Source organism: Dendrobates tinctorius, unplaced genomic scaffold, assembly GCF_039654945.1.
Source record: "Dendrobates tinctorius isolate UK_male_01 unplaced genomic scaffold, ASM3965494v1 ptg000182l, whole genome shotgun sequence".
NCBI classification, from domain to species: Eukaryota; Metazoa; Chordata; class Amphibia; order Anura; family Dendrobatidae; genus Dendrobates; species Dendrobates tinctorius.
In genome coordinates this window covers 3,247,679-3,263,309 of record NW_027361849.1, presented here as the reverse complement: position 1 = coordinate 3,263,309, position 15,631 = coordinate 3,247,679, and the positions used below count along the sequence as shown (strand labels likewise).

Genomic DNA, 15,631 nt, shown 5'->3' with positions numbered 1-15,631 from the left:
TACAGGGGCCAATACCAGTGTCACAACAGATTTAGGCTATTTGCACACAGTGCATTTCTTATGCTTTTTTGCGGCATTATTTTCACGCGAAAATGGGCCAAAACCGCTATGGAATCCTTATGCAAGCTAATTCAATGACAACCCTGAAGTGTTGTGCACATGATCAGTAAATTTACTTTGAGTATTTGCAGTGTGTTTTTTTTTCTGCAGCATGTCAATTCTTTGTGTGTTTCTGCAGCGATTTTCACCTATTGACTTCAATTGAGTCAGTACGCAGCAAAAACGCAGGTGTAAAAATGTTTGCGGATTTGCTGAGTTTCTGTTTGCATTTTCACGCACTTCCTATGGCGTTTCCCACGCTTTCATTTGTTACAGCGTGGAAAACAGCGGCACAGTCGTTCTGATCGGCGGTAACGCTACCACCGGGGTAGCTGTCAGATGTCAGATGTCAGCGTGACCCACAGCTGTAATCGTGACTAGCGGTAACACTACCGCTGGTAAGACTGACAGGGCGCTGCGGGGTCTTGCTGTCAGCATGACCCGCAGCGATGATCTGCGGTTAAGGCCGCCTGGGAGGGCAACCTCAGTGACGTCACCGCTAGTCACTGAAGCTGCGCTCCCAGCAGCTCATTCACCAGTGGTTTTCAGCCGGGATGGTCGCATCTTGGCACCGTCCAGGTTGAAAACTGTTTATCCCCCAGACATGGATCACAGTGTAGAACAGAACGACGGGCATGTATGGTATATTGTTGTTTTTTTATTTTACTTTTATTACAGGTGATCGAGGGTTTCGCAGGAATTAGATGAGGTTGTAAGTATGGTTTAATTAAGAATATTAAAGGAGTCTGTGTATTTCTTGCAATTAAAAGACTTTATTCTGGCTGTGTCTTTATTTACCATACAAATGTAGGATTAGTAATGGATAGGCGTCTTATTGATGCCTCTCCATTACTAACCACAGGGCTTGATGTCACCACAAAGGTGATATCAACCCCCCACCCAACTATTACCCCACTTGCCACCACTACAGGGCAAGTGGGAAGAGCGAGGCTAAGTGCCAGAATTAGAGATGCGCCTTTTCTGGGGTGGCTGAGAGCCGATGTTTTTAGCCGGGGGGCAGTATCCACGGCCCCTTCCTAGGCTAATAATATGTCATTTTTTTGGAGGGTCCCCTATTTTAATAACCAGTAAAGGCTAAGTATGCAGCTGTGAGCTGATATTAATAGCTTGGGAAGCTCCATGGGTATTACCTCTTTCCCAGGCTAGAAACATCTGCCCTCAGTCGTCGGCTTTCCCTCTGCTGGTAGCGAAAATTGCGCGAGAGCCCTAAACATCTTCTATCCTGTCGGCTCCTGCTGTCATTTTACTTTACCGCGGCTACTGAATTACCGGCTTTTCTTCAATCTATCTATGTAATATAAATACATATATGTGTGTGTCACTGACATCTATATAGATATGTATTTTATGTGTATATATCTCTTCTATCTTTTCTTTATAACATGTTGATGTGATTTTACTGTAGCCATATATGAATTGCCGGCTTTTCAAAGGACACCGGTGCATACAAATCGGACAGCACTGGTGCGAGTGCTGTGCGATTTTTTTTTTTTTTTCTCTCGCACCCATTGACTTGCATTGGCGAGTCTCGTCCGAGATACGCAGCAATACACGGCATGCTGCGACTTTTTGCTCAGTCCGGTTTGAGCTGAGAAAAAAAAAACTGCAGATGAGATGTCCCCCATTGAATAACATTGGCCAGAGTAGAATCTGATTTTTTTTATTGGATAGCACTCGTCCGTTTTTCTCGCAAATGAGTGTGAGCCCTAAGCCTAGAGCTGGGTGGCAATGACAGATGCTGACATGCTTTCATCATCATGAAAAAGGTGGTGAACTAAGAAATTACATTACAAAACATTTTTTTAATATCTTTATTTAGCTCAAAGAAGCATTCATTGCTGTGCAAAAACGCACCAAAAATCGCGTCAAAACATGCGTTTTTGCTGCCATGAGATGCAGAAAATTCTGCAAGCAAATACTCAATGTGCGCACATAGCCTAAGGCTGTGTGCACACGCTGCGGATTTTGCTGCGGATCCGCAGCGGTTTTGGTCCTGCGGATCTGCAGCAGTTTCTGCTGTGTTGTACAGCACCATAATATCCTATGGGAAATGGAGACCGCTGTGCAGACGGTGCGGATTTTTCCGCGCGGATTTGCTGCGGTTTTTAATCCACAGAAAGAATTGACATGTCAATTCTGTCTGTGGATTCCGCTGCGGTTTACCATCTCCTCCATTGTAGAGGTGATAAACCGCAGGCAGAACCGCAGCCTAATCCGCAGATAAACCGCAGATCTTCTTCCGCATCGGCAAATCCGCAGAGCATTCCGCAGCGTGTGCACACACCCTTATGGTTTTCTCTTTTTCTCTCCCATTGTTTTTTGTTTTACATTATTTATTTATTATTTGCTCTTTTGTATTTCACACGAGTGCTCCATACAGGACATAATCCACGTTATGTATTACACTTCATGGGGCCAATAACGATGAGCAGGACTGTATAATGGTCAGGTGTCAGAGGGTTGGTGTTGGCGCAGACACTCAGAGGGGCAGTTAGCTCAGCATTATCAAGTGATATTCACTTTTTTCTTTCCAGATCATGAATCCAAACTTCATACAGGAAGGTGAGTGAGAACAATGAAGATTTAACAGTTTGTCCATCTGAATCCCCTGGCACATATTACATAAATCCCAGAGAATGATCAACCACTAGATCACTCAGTGACACAGTGCCCCCATCACAGAGCCGCCTGATGGTGGCTGCAGACAGATCTTATCATGTATCTCTGTATACAGGGAGCTCCCCCTAGTGGTGGCTGCAGACAGGATCTTATCATGTATCTCTGTATACAGGGAGCTCCCCCTAGTGGTGACTGCAGACAGGATCTTATCATGTATCTCTGTATACAGGGAGCTCCACCTAGTGGTGGCTGCAGACAGGATCTTATCATGTATCTCTGTATACAGGAAGCTCCCCCTAGTGGTGACTGCAGACAGGATCTTATCATGTAACTCTGTATACAGGGAGCTCCCCCTAGTGGTGACTGCAGACAGGATCTTATCATGTATCTCTGTATACAGGGAGCTCCCCCCTAGTGGTGGATGCAGACAGAATCTTATCATGTATCTCTGTATACAGGGAGCTCGCCCTAGTGGTGCCTGCAGACAGGATCTTATCATGTATCTCTGTATACAGGGAGCTACCCCTAGTGGTGACTGCAGACAGGATCTTATCATGTATCTCTGTATACAGGGAGCTCCCCCCTAGTGGTGGATGCAGACAGGATCTTATCATGTATCTCTGTATACAGGGAGCTCCCCCTAGTGGTGGCTGCAGACAGGATCTTATCATGTATCTCTGTATACAAGGAGCTCCCCCTAGTGGTGGCTGCAGACAGGATCTTATCATGTATCTGTATACAGGGAGCTCCCCCTAGTGGTGGCTGCAGACAGGATCTTATCATGTATCTCTATATACAGGGAGCTCCCCCTAGTGGTGGCTTTAGGTTAAATTTTTCTATCAAACACTTTGCAGGTTTGGCGCTCTGAAAAAGATACAGATTTTGGACCTAAGAATGACCTGCTGGTGAAAAAGGGATATTAGTCAGGAACCTATTGAACTAGGATGGATATAGGGGTGATACCAGAGACTGCATCCAAATTCTGTATGTGTTCTGAGACATTTGGGAGGGTTGAGGATACTCCTGATCCATCTTCCGGTATATAGTCCTAATATTTTATGTACTGCTGTTTGTATTGCTGCTGTAATACCGTAATTTCCCCCAGGATCAATAAGGTGTATCGCATCGTATATATTGTGTGACTCTGGGAGATCTCTGCAGCAGCCAATCAGCTTGCTGTATTTGTCTCCTGTGAGCTGACCGCTGCAGTGTGATTGGCTGCTGTAGGTGACCCCTGGATTCTCTATCACCTCTGTGCCTGTTTATGATTGGGACAGTGGCTCCGGAGTTCCTCCTGACCCTGGCGGACATCATCTGTGTGGTGGGGGACACTGTGACCCTGCGCTGTAAAGTGTGCGGACGACCGAAGCCCAATGTCACGTGGAGAGGTCCAGACCAGAGCGTCCTGGATGGAGACTGCAGCGCCTACACCATGACGGCCAGGTGAGTGCGTCTCGTGTCCGGACTGGTCAGCAACACATGGCTGCTGTCCCATGTAATTTACAGTCTAAGTGTTTCAGGAATGAAACATTTTAATATCTCGGCTTGCTGTTAGTGAAGGGTTAGTTTGGATATCTGTACAAATCTAATACAGCTGAGGGCTCGTTACAATGTAACAGTGCAGACCATGCTTTGGGAGCAGAGCACATCTCTGTCCTGTCTTGGAGCTGTTGATTTTACCTGCACTGAGACAGTGTGACAAACTCTCAGCAGTGCGAGCAGCGCGAGGTAACAACGGGCTTCCGGCCTCTGTCTCCCAGGTGTTTGGTCACCGCTGGTCTGAGCTTCTGTCTGTGACGCTGGTCACGACTCATGGACATTATACAGAAGTAGATGCACGCTATCCTGCAGACATGGAATATATGAGATCGGAATAGCAATACTGCTCTGGAGAATAAGAAGAAGCGGAGACGCTTGGCACCTAATGTGTCCACTTCATGCAGCCAACGACAAGGTGGTCTCACGCTGCAGGGACCCCTACGTGGCTAGTGTGAATACCTCTCTTAGGCTGAAGTCTGAATTCCTGCTCCTAATATGCCCCTATTCACATTAGCTTGGACGTGCCAGTCAGTCTTTTGTTATTACTACAGACCGTGAGGCAGAAGAGTCAATTCCAAGAGAGTACGTAGATAACCAAGGGGAAAGATGAAGGCATGAGTCAGGTCACAGTCCAGGGTCAACAGCAGGAGAGAGCGGATTAAAAGCCAAAGGATGAGACAGAGGGATAGTCAGAACACGGTCCAAAGGGTCAGGCAGCAGGATCAGGCTCACCGCCACGTCTGGCAGGGATCAGGGGCAGACAGCTCAGGGAAGTAGCTGGGAAATTACCTGAACACCTGGAGAAAGTCTCGCACCTCCTGGTCAGATTGGACAGCTGAGCTGTCAATCAAGGCACCGACAACTCAACAAGACCGTCTCCACAGAACAGCATAGCAATCACTCACTGAGCGGAGGAATCGTGACACGGCCATTTCTGATTTGCCATCTCCATTATTATTCGGTTTGGTCCCCTGCGCTGGCTCTGCGGGTGTCCTGCGTACCTTTTACCATCTCTTCTTGTTCTTGTAGTGAGTCTGGAGACATCAGACTGAGGATCTGTAACCTGATGCCCCAGGACAGCGGCATCTACACCTGCGTGGCGACTAATGAGCACGGCTCTGCTTCCACGTCTGCCACCATCAAAGTGCAAGGTACAGAAGAGCCGGGGGCCAGAGAAGAGGCTGCGGGGGGCTCAGGGAGATCACTGCACACACCCGGCAATGTCCACAGGAGAAGGGGAGAAAAATAGAAGTTCTAAAGTGTCATTATTCTTCAGTGGATATAAAAAGTCTACACGCCCCAGATAAAATACCAGTTTGTCATGTAAACAACCCCTTATGGAAGAACCATTTTCCCCATTATCTGTAGAAATCCATTGAGAAACAAACTGAAATTATTGTGAAAGGAAAGTAACATTTAAAATAATAAGGTTGCATAAGTGTGCACACCCTCTTATAATCGGGGCTGAGGTTGTGCTCAGAATCAGCCGATCACATCTCCCCCATATTACATAGCAGTCAGTGCTCAGCCGCCATCACTTACAGCGATTCTGATTAGCCCCAGAGAAAGTGTCACTGCTCCAGGAGGATTTTCCTGACATTTTCTTGTCTATAAACAGCTGACAACACAGCAAAGGATCTCATTGTGGAAAGTTGTCAGTCAGGAGAAGGGGAAAAAAATATTTCCCAGGCATCAGATCCACCATGGACACTGTGAAGACGTCATCAAGAATGGGCTGAAATCTGACAGCACAATTGTGACATTACCAAGAACTGGACGTCCCTCTAACATTGATGAAAAGACAAGAAGAAAATTGTCCTTGGAGGCTCCAAGAGGCCGACAGCAACATTAAGGGAGCTGCAGGAATCTCTGGCCAGTCCTGACTGTTTCCTGCATGTCACGTACCCGCTTCTCAGCACGTGACTTGGGGTTGCGCGTGCAAGGGTTAATTTATCTCATCTCACTCAGTCCAGTATTCAACCTCTGTTCTTAGCTACAGTGGGAGCATAAATCACACCCCGACACAGACCACACACCCCGCTCATACGCGCTGCCACCACTCACCGAACACACGGGCGATGAGTCCCGGAGATACTACTACTATGTGCCAATCACCAGGAGCGCACACTCTAAGGCTATGGATTCTTTAGAGCGTAAAAGGTTCAGACTTATTAAAGTTTTAGGCTTTAATAGAAAAGGTACAGTGCTTACAATCAAAAGGATATAAAATATGGAAATAAACAGTGACATACAAATATGCAAAACAGTGATAAAATAAAAGGGAGAAACTTACAGAAATGTCTAAACTTTGCAGTCTGGCATTCTGCTCCCTGAGGAGGGGATGAATATGGAATGGCTCACACCAGCTTGGCTGTCCCTCAGTCTGTGAACATCTTTCTTTGTGTAAAGGCCTAATTTATAGATTTAACCTGGAGATCAGATTTCTAGACCAGCCTCGCATGTTAATATTCTAATTGCTGGTTTGTGACTGGATCATGGCGACTCCACCAATGAAAACATTATTTTTCTCTGAACGCTGTTTGTATAACTTTTCTTTCTCATAGTAAATAGTGTCAGGCTGCAATTTGGGGTCTCACTGCAGATGCACCAGAAGGAGTGAAGTGTTTCCACTTTGTGTGGTCTCAGGAAGGCCCCCTGGGGTTGAGACCAGGAAAACTGTCTTGTTCTCAGGATAACATAGGTCATCATGACCTTTGTGAAGAGCTGCAGCCTGGAACAGATGCTAAGATACTGCTGGTCATACATCCATACATATACAAATTTCTCTTCACTGCATGTGACAACAATCTCCCATATTCCTCATATGTGCAGATTCTGGGGTCGGAGGGGGGACATCAGCCTTTTCTTACACAGAAAAACATCCAGGCTAGCGATGCATTACCAAACCCTCCGTCATGTCGGCCAGAAGCAGGAAATGTGTTGAGTCTGATGGCACAGAGGGGGAACTTTGTGGCTGTTATTATTCCACAAGGCACAAACTTGTCAGCGATCATCACCAGAAGATCATCATCCCCACAGTGAGGGATGGTGGAGGCAGCATTGTTCTCTGGGGCTGAGACTTTGTCAAGAGGGGGGAATTATAGTCTGTTCCAAATATATGAGACAATTTTACATCAGAATCTTCAGGCCGCTGCTAAAAAGCTGAAAATGAGGAGGAATTTCTCTTTCAAAAACAACGACCCTAAGAGACCTCCAGATCATCAAAAGAACAGCTTCTCCAGAAGAAGATGGAAGTTCTGGAACGTCCGAGCCCAGACCTGAACTCAAGGGACAATCTGTGGTGACCTGAAGAGGGAGCTGTACACAGGAGATGGCCTCACAAACTGACAGATGTGGAGCTGCTGCAGGGAGGAGCCGGCAATGATCGCCAATCCTAGATGTGCTGCTCTGATAGACTCTGCACCAAAAACATTGAATGTCAGAAATTCACAGGGACTGCAACAAAGTATTACTGGAAGGGTGTGCAGATTTTTGTAATTGCATTGTTTTACTTCATTTTTCTTTTTCCACGCAAAATGATTTCCGTTTGTTCTTTGCTGAATTTGCACAGATTATTGGGCAACATTTTAAGAAAAATGTCTGAAACTATTCTTTCTAGTAGGATTATTTACATGACAGAAACCTTGGATTTTACAGAGGTGTGTAGACTTTTTATAGTCACTGTATATCAGTGCTGTGCTGAACGAGTCCTCTCCGGAGGCAGGTAACTGCTCTATGACCCATAGTCCCGAAACATCTCAGACTAGATTGGACAGATGGAAATCCTCAAACCCCGAACCTCAATATTCACATGTCAGAGCCATCAGTCCATGTGGATTTGGGGTTCACCTGCTCGGTCTTGTGTCCTGCAGGTGTCCCCGGGGCTCCCAGCCAGCCCATCGCTCAGGAACGAAGCAGCACCTCCGTCATCCTCCGCTGGCTGCCGCCCTCGAGCACGGGAAATTGCAACATATCGGGGTACACCGTGGAATATAAGGATGAAGGTGAGTGGGTCGGAGCCCACGGATTAGGGGCACATTGTACTCACCTACAATTGGGGGAGGTGGACAGGTCGTACGACCTACAGTGCACTCGCTCATCATGGCCCTATAATGTAAGCGTGCAAAGGGTTTGAGGAAGGGAAATGGGATGATGGGTGTACCCCCTGTAAGGTCAAAGGGGGTTAAGACAGGCACCATGCCTTCCTGTCCTGGGATGGGGTTGTGGTGAGATGACCACCCAATTCTCTCCCATAGTGGATGTCATGATCAGCTGATGTCTGACCGCAGGTTCCCCGGTTTGGCAGCAATCTGTCGCTTGCACCCTGGACACATACCTGGTGCTGGAAGACCTGAGACCAGGGGGCACTTACCAGTTCAAAGTCAGCGCCAGCAACCCCTGGGGCATCAGCCTCCCCAGCGACCCCTCCGAACCTGTCCGGCTGCCTGAGAATGGTGAGATGTGACCCCCAATCATTCAGGTCCAAGAAAATACACAAAGCCCCAGGAGTGGACACCAGGCAGTACTTGCTCCGTGACCCTCTATTGTCTGAGGACCCCTTTTCTCCACAGCTCCTCATTAACAAACCCTCCGTATCTGATCTGTCATGTAGGTTACAATTGTCCTCACATGCAAAAAACTGGGAAGCAGCCATAAAGATGGCAGTGGGCCCCCCGAACCCCCTGCACAGCATCGAAGGATATGTCCATCCCTGCAAATCAGCCACCCCCCAAAGTACACATTCCCCAATGTATGACGCTCAAACCTCAACCCAACCAATGTATGACCCTCCTCAAGGCTCACCCCAATGTATGACCCTCCTCAGAGCTCACCCCAATGTATGACCCTCCTCAGAGCTCACCCCCCAATGTATGACCCTCCTCAGAGCTCACCCCCCAATGTATGACCCTCCTCAGAGCTCACCCCCCAATGTATGACCCTCCTCAGAGCTCACCCCAATGTATGACCCTCCTCAGAGCTCACCCCCCAATGTATGACCCTCCTCAGAGCTCACCCCAATGTATGACGCTCAAACCTCACCCCAATGTATGACCCTCCTCAGAGCTCACCCCCTAATGTAGGACCCTCCTCAGAGCTCACCCCCCAATGTATGACCTTCCTCAGAGCTCACCCCCCAATGTATGACCCTCAAAGCTCACCCCGATGTATGACCCTCCTCAGAGCTCACCCCCAATGTATGACCCTCCTCAGAGCTCACCCCCTAATGTAGGACCCTCCTCAGAGCTCACCCCCCAATGTATGACCTTCCTCAGAGCTCACCCCCCAATGTATGACGCTCAAACCTCACCCCAATGTATGACCCTCCTCAGAGCTCACCCCTAATGTATGACGCTCAAACCTCACCCCAATGTATGACCCTCCTCAGAGCTCACCCCCAATGTATGACCCTCCTCAGAGCTCACCCCCTAATGTATGACCCTCCTCAGAGCTCACCCCCTAATGTAGGACCCTCCTCAGAGCTCACCCCCCAATGTATGACCTTCCTCAGAGCTCACCCCCCAATGTATGACCCTCAAAGCTCACCCCGATGTATGACCCTCCTCAGAGCTCACCCCCAATGTATGACGCTCAAACCTCACCCCAATGTATGACCCTCCTCAGAGCTCACCCCCAATGTAGGACCCTCCTCAGAGCTCACCCCCTAATGTAGGACCCTCCTCAGAGCTCACCCCCCAATGTATGACCTTCCTCAGAGCTCACCCCCCAATGTATGACCCTCAAAGCTCACCCCGATGTATGATGCTCACCCCAATGCATGACCCTCCTCAGAACTCACCCCCCAATGTATGACCCACCTCAGAGCTCACCCCCCAATGTATGATGCTCACCCCAATGCATGACCCTCCTCAGAACTCACCCCCCAATGTATGACCCACCTCAGAGCTCTCCCCCCAATGTATGACCCACCTCAGAGCTCTCCCCCCAATGTATGATGCTCAAACCTCACCCCAATGTATGACCCTCTGCAGAGCTCACCCCCCAGTGTAAGACCCTCTTCACAGCTTACACTTTCTTTTACAGACGCCAACGCGGATGGATCTGCCATATACTGGAAGGAGAACTTTGAGCAAATGTACCTTGAGCAGCAGGAGATAGGACGGTAAATCTGCAGAGCCCCCCGTGTGTTTGACCACCGCAGTAACCTCCTGTGTGTCAGTGCTCCCTGTATTATCTTCCTCTTTTACCTCCATCCAGAGGAAGATTTTCTGTGGTAAAGAAATGTATCCAGAAAAATTCTCGGAAGGAAGTCGCTGTGAAATTTATCAACAAAAAAATGAAGAAAAGAGAACAAGCGGCGCATGAGGCGGCTCTGCTCCAACACCTACAGCACCCACAGTATAGCACTGTGCACGACACCTACGAATCCCCCAGTGCCTACATCCTCGTCCTGGACCTGTGCGTTATTACATACACTTAAAGGAGTTATGGTGCTTCTATCTCTATACAGGGAGCTCCCCCTAGTGGTGACTGCAGACAGGATCTTATCACGTATCTCTGTATACAGGGAGCTCCCCCTAGTGGTGACTGCAGACAGGATCTTATCATGTATCTCTGTATACAGGGAGCTCCCTCTAGTGGTGGCTGCAGACATGATCTTATCATGTATCTCTGTATACAGGGAGCGCCCCCTAGTGGTGGCTGCAGGCAGGATCTTATCGTGTATCTCTGTATACAGGGAGCGCCCCCTAGTGGTGGCTGCAGACAGGATCTTATCGTGTATCTCTGTATACAGCGAGCTCCACCTATTGGTGGCTGCAGACAGGATCTCATCATGTATCTCTGTATACAGGGAGCTCCCCCTAGTGGTGGCTGTAGACAGGATCTTATGATGTATCTCTGTATATAGGTAGCTCCCCCTAGTGGTGACTGTAGACAGGATCTTATCATGTGTCTCTGTACAGGGAGCTCCCCCTAGTGGTAGCTGCAGACAGGATCTTATCATGTATCTCTGTATACAGGGAGCTCCCCCTAGTGGTGGCTGTAGACAGGATCTTATGATGTATCTCTGTATATAGGTAGCTCCCCCTAGTGGTGACTGTAGACAGGATCTTATCATGTGTCTCTGTACAGGGAGCTCCCCCTAGTGGTAGCTGCAGACAGGATCTTATCATGTATCTCTGTATACAGGGAGCTCCCCCTAGTGGTGACTGCAGACAGGATCTCATCATGTATCTCTGTATACAGGGAGCTCCCCCTAGATGTGACTGCAGACAGGGTCTCATCATGTATCTCTGTATACAGGGAGCTCCCCCTAGTGGTGGGTGCAGACAGAATCTTATCATGTATCTCTGTGTACAGGGAGCTCCCCCTAGTGGTGGCTGCAGACAGGATCTGTGTAGGATGTGACAAGAGGCTTTTACACCTTAATTCCAACAGACCATGAAGTTTAGCTAGAGTCGTTAATCATCCTGTGCTCTAATAAAACAGATCTGCAGTGTGGGGTTTTTGGGGAGATGCCGGGGGCTTTGGGGATCAGGAAAGCTTTGTCTTTACAACTTTTGCCTCCTTCAGGATGGATGACGGGAGGCTGCTGGATTACCTCATGAACCATGATGAGTTAATGGAGGAGAAGGTGGCTTTTTATATCCGGGACATCATGGATGCTCTCCAGTATCTACACAGCTGCCGTGTCGCCCATTTAGATCTGAAGGTGAGAAGTTGGGGCCAGGTCGTTCCGCACTTCTGAACCGTCATCTAATCTGCAGGACTGAGCATGGTTCCATGTTCAGGAATCCCCCGCTCTGTCTGCCTGCGCCGCCTAAGCTCTACACCTCCGCCACCCTGTCTTCATGCTCCTGAGCTCCTCACCCGCACCACCTCATCTTCCCACTCCTGAGCTCCTCACCCGCACCACCCCGTCTTCCGGCTCCTGAGCTCCTCACCCGCACCACCTCACCTTCCCACTACTGAGCTCACCCACACCACCCCGTCGTACCGCTCCTGAGCTCCTCACCCCCAACCTAAACAGCTCACCAGTGACCAAAGTTCCCCCTTTTTTTGAGCTCCTCGCTTATCTGAGCTCTTCACATCCCCCACCCCCCGATACTGCACTTACACCTCTCTGTCTCCTGAGCTCCTCCCTGCCTGTCTCTTTGCTCCTGAGCTTCCACCCCCGTTTCCCCGCTCTTCCCCTCCCCTCATGCCTCTCCGCATATGATTTATTATATTGATTCTTTTTCCGCAGCCGGAGAATCTGATGATCGACCTACGGGTACCGTTGCCGCGGGTGAAGATCATCGATCTGGAGGATGCAATGCCAATCACTGGACATTATTACATCCACCAGCTGCTGGGGAATCCTGAATTTGCGGCACCGGAGATCATTAAAGGGACGCCAGTGTCACTGGCCACGGACATCTGGAGTCTGGGGGTGCTGACATATGTGGCGCTGAGCGGTGTCTCCCCCTTCCTGGACGAGAGCAGTGAGGAAACGTGTGTGAATATCTGCCGCGTGGATTACTCCTTTCCGCTGGAGTACTTCGCTTGCGTCAGTCAGGCGGCTCAGGACTTTGTCAGGGCGACGCTGCAAGAGGATGCGCGCTGGAGGCCCACGGTGGCCACGTGTCTCCTCCATCCGTGGCTACAGCCCTATTATAGTAATTATTCCAAGGTTCCCCTGGACACAACGCGCCTGGCGACCTTCATAGAAAGACGCAAACACCAGAACGACGCCCGTCCGCTGCCCAATGCCAAGAGCTTCATCATCAGCCGCAGTACGATGGTCACATGATGGACGCGGCTGCGCATTCACTGCCAGTTCACTGATGGCAGCCGCGCTGTCTCAGTAACCTCCAGGGCCGGGGGCCGTATCCTCGCCGCCAGGTGCCGTGTCCTCGCCGCCAGGTGCCATGTGTTTTACTCCCTATGATTAGGACTGGGCTGGTGCTGTCTGATGAGGAGCTTAACCCTTTGTGCTGCTATGGTCATGTGACCCGGGTGGTCCTCAGACACTGTATCCAGGGTGGTTCTCAGACACTGGATCCCAATCGCTGTATATAATGTCCCATAAATATCCATCACCTATAACTGAGATCGGAGGCTTCACTGTGCGATCGCTGCTCTCCTCCGCCACGCTGTCTCACACGTATTTATTTGCAGGTGACTTTTTGAGTCTGGGGATGAAGGAGTTAAGGACGCAGTGCGAATCAGACTACGACCGGAGGAGCCTTAGATGCCTCCACAACAGGGGGAGACACCATCACTCAGGGTTCTGCCCAATCTCTGGTCTGAATGGGAACTAGCAGAGGGTTAATGTTATCATCTGCAACAACGCGGTCAAAATAGAGTTATAGCAGTATCCTCTGATGATGATGGTGGTAGTGCTGTGGTCAGGACTCATCAGGGAGCGATGGAGGGCGTCCGCGCTGCTCACCCGCAATACTCCCATCATTCCATGATTACTCTCATCAGTACGCTGGGTGGTTGCTATGGATACGGGATCGGTCCTCTGTCTCACTGTGATGTTTCGTCTGCTGCAGCCGTGGTGCTCGTATAATGGCGCAGTGACCGCCTGTCACCCACAGCAACCAATCACAGCACAGCTTTCACAGGACAAGAATGGTGTACCGAATAAACGCTGCACACGGATTGGCTGCTGCAGGCGCCATCGGCGTCCGCTACACAAGATTAATAACTGAGGCCAACAGTCGTCACAAGACACTACTATAAGTACATCCCTAATGTTGCCGTGCGTCAGGCGGAGGCAGACACCTGCGTCAGGCAAAGGCGGGCACCGACACCTGCGTCTGGCGGAGGCGGGCACCGACACCTGCGTCTGGCGGAGGCGGGCACCGACACCTGCGTCAGGCAAAGGCGGGCACCGACACCTGCGTCTGGCGGAGGCGGGCACCGACACCTGCGTCAGGCGGAGGCGGGCACCGACACCTGCGTCAGAAGGAGGCTGACACCGACACCTGCGTCAGGCGGAGGCGGGCACCGACACCTGCGTCAGAAGTAGGCTGACACCGACACCTGCGTCAGGCGGAGGCGGGCACCGACACCTGCGTCAGGCGGAGGCGGGCACCGACACCTGCGTCAGGCGGAGGCGGGCACCGACACCTGCGTCAGGCGGAGGCGGGCACCGACACCTGCGTCAGAAGGAGGCTGACACCGACACCTGCGTCAGGCGGAGGCGGGCACCGACACCTGCGTCAGGCGGAGGCGGGCACCGACACCTGCGTCAGGCGGAGGCGGGCACCGACACCTGCGTCAGGCAGAGGCGCACAGATGCCTCTGTATCATGGAGCTGCCACAATGTAGAGACAGTGCTGGGGAAGGGTCTGTCCACACTGTAAAGCGCAGCCTGTGTACGCTGGGGAGGGGTCCGTGCTTGTGGGCAGGGGGAGTGCCATGTGCTCATAGGGGCGTGTCCCATGCTTCTGTGGGGTGTCCCGTGCTCCTAGGGGGCACGTTCTGTGCTCATAGGGGGTGTGACCTGTGCTCATGGGGGCGTGTCCTGTGATCCTGAGGGGTGTGGCCTGCAGGTGATCACCTCTCTTTAAAGACTTGTAGATTTACGCTGATCTCATTTAGAAGCTCATTTTATAAAATGGAAACTGCAAGAATTATTGGAAGCTGCGTTCCCTTCCCAGAATACTTTGCTTTATAGCAAAATACTAAATGATTAGGGACTAGTAACCCCTGAGGTGCTGGGAGGGTGGCACACGCGCGAGGGGGTGCTGTGACGCTGTATCTTGCTGTTGTTAATATTCACTTTGTACAGTGTGAAATAAAGAGTTTATCCGTCACCGGCTTCTTGAGGTTTCACCACTGCAATTGGTCCTGAGCCGAGGTCGGCGGCAGGAGCCGCCATATTGGCTGCACAGATCGCACCATCATCGCCGACTCACACACCGAGCCGTGCTCCGGCACCAAATATCACCACACCTGCGCCACAAACCGCACGTCCGCCAATCATAGACGGCGTGAACATAATCACAGAGCAGAATCTGAGCGCTGACTGGCTACTTCGCGAAGAAGCCGCGAAAGTCACCCGCGACCCATGACCAGAAGACGAGGGAGCCGAGAACAAAGATCCGACCGAAATCCCATCAATTCAATCACAAAAATTGCCCCAAGTAACACAACCCGTAACCTGTAAGGGTTAATGTACCATTAAATAGCTGTAACATCGCTGTTATGGAAATCAAAGTCAAAAAAATGGTCCCAAGAAATGGAACCTTCTGAATAAAAAGTATCCCTTTATTGTAGGTCAGAGACTGCAGCTCTGGAGGTGACTGGAGGATAGGAGGGGACAATGTTTGGTGTTTGTTTTATAAGGCCGGGGTCACACTAACCGACGAGAAATATGGTCCGTACTTTCCATGCGTAA

The 15,631-nt window shown here is 50.2% G+C and overlaps 1 protein-coding gene across 1 annotated transcript in view; it reads left to right on the top strand.

Moving 5' to 3' along the window:
• Window positions 1-15,047, top strand: part of KALRN (kalirin RhoGEF kinase) — a 256,773-nt gene extending 241,726 nt beyond the window's left edge. The window contains exons 48-56 of the mRNA XM_073551939.1: window positions 2,655-2,682; window positions 4,017-4,182; window positions 5,308-5,429; window positions 8,151-8,282; window positions 8,568-8,732; window positions 10,321-10,399; window positions 10,495-10,695; window positions 11,812-11,950; window positions 12,485-15,047. Coding sequence (XP_073408040.1) covers window positions 2,655-2,682; window positions 4,017-4,182; window positions 5,308-5,429; window positions 8,151-8,282; window positions 8,568-8,732; window positions 10,321-10,399; window positions 10,495-10,695; window positions 11,812-11,950; window positions 12,485-13,030 — 1,578 coding nt within the window. The 3' untranslated portion in view covers window positions 13,031-15,047. The remainder of the gene's footprint in view (window positions 1-2,654; window positions 2,683-4,016; window positions 4,183-5,307; window positions 5,430-8,150; window positions 8,283-8,567; window positions 8,733-10,320; window positions 10,400-10,494; window positions 10,696-11,811; window positions 11,951-12,484) is intronic.
• Window positions 15,048-15,631: the final 584 nt, after the last annotated feature.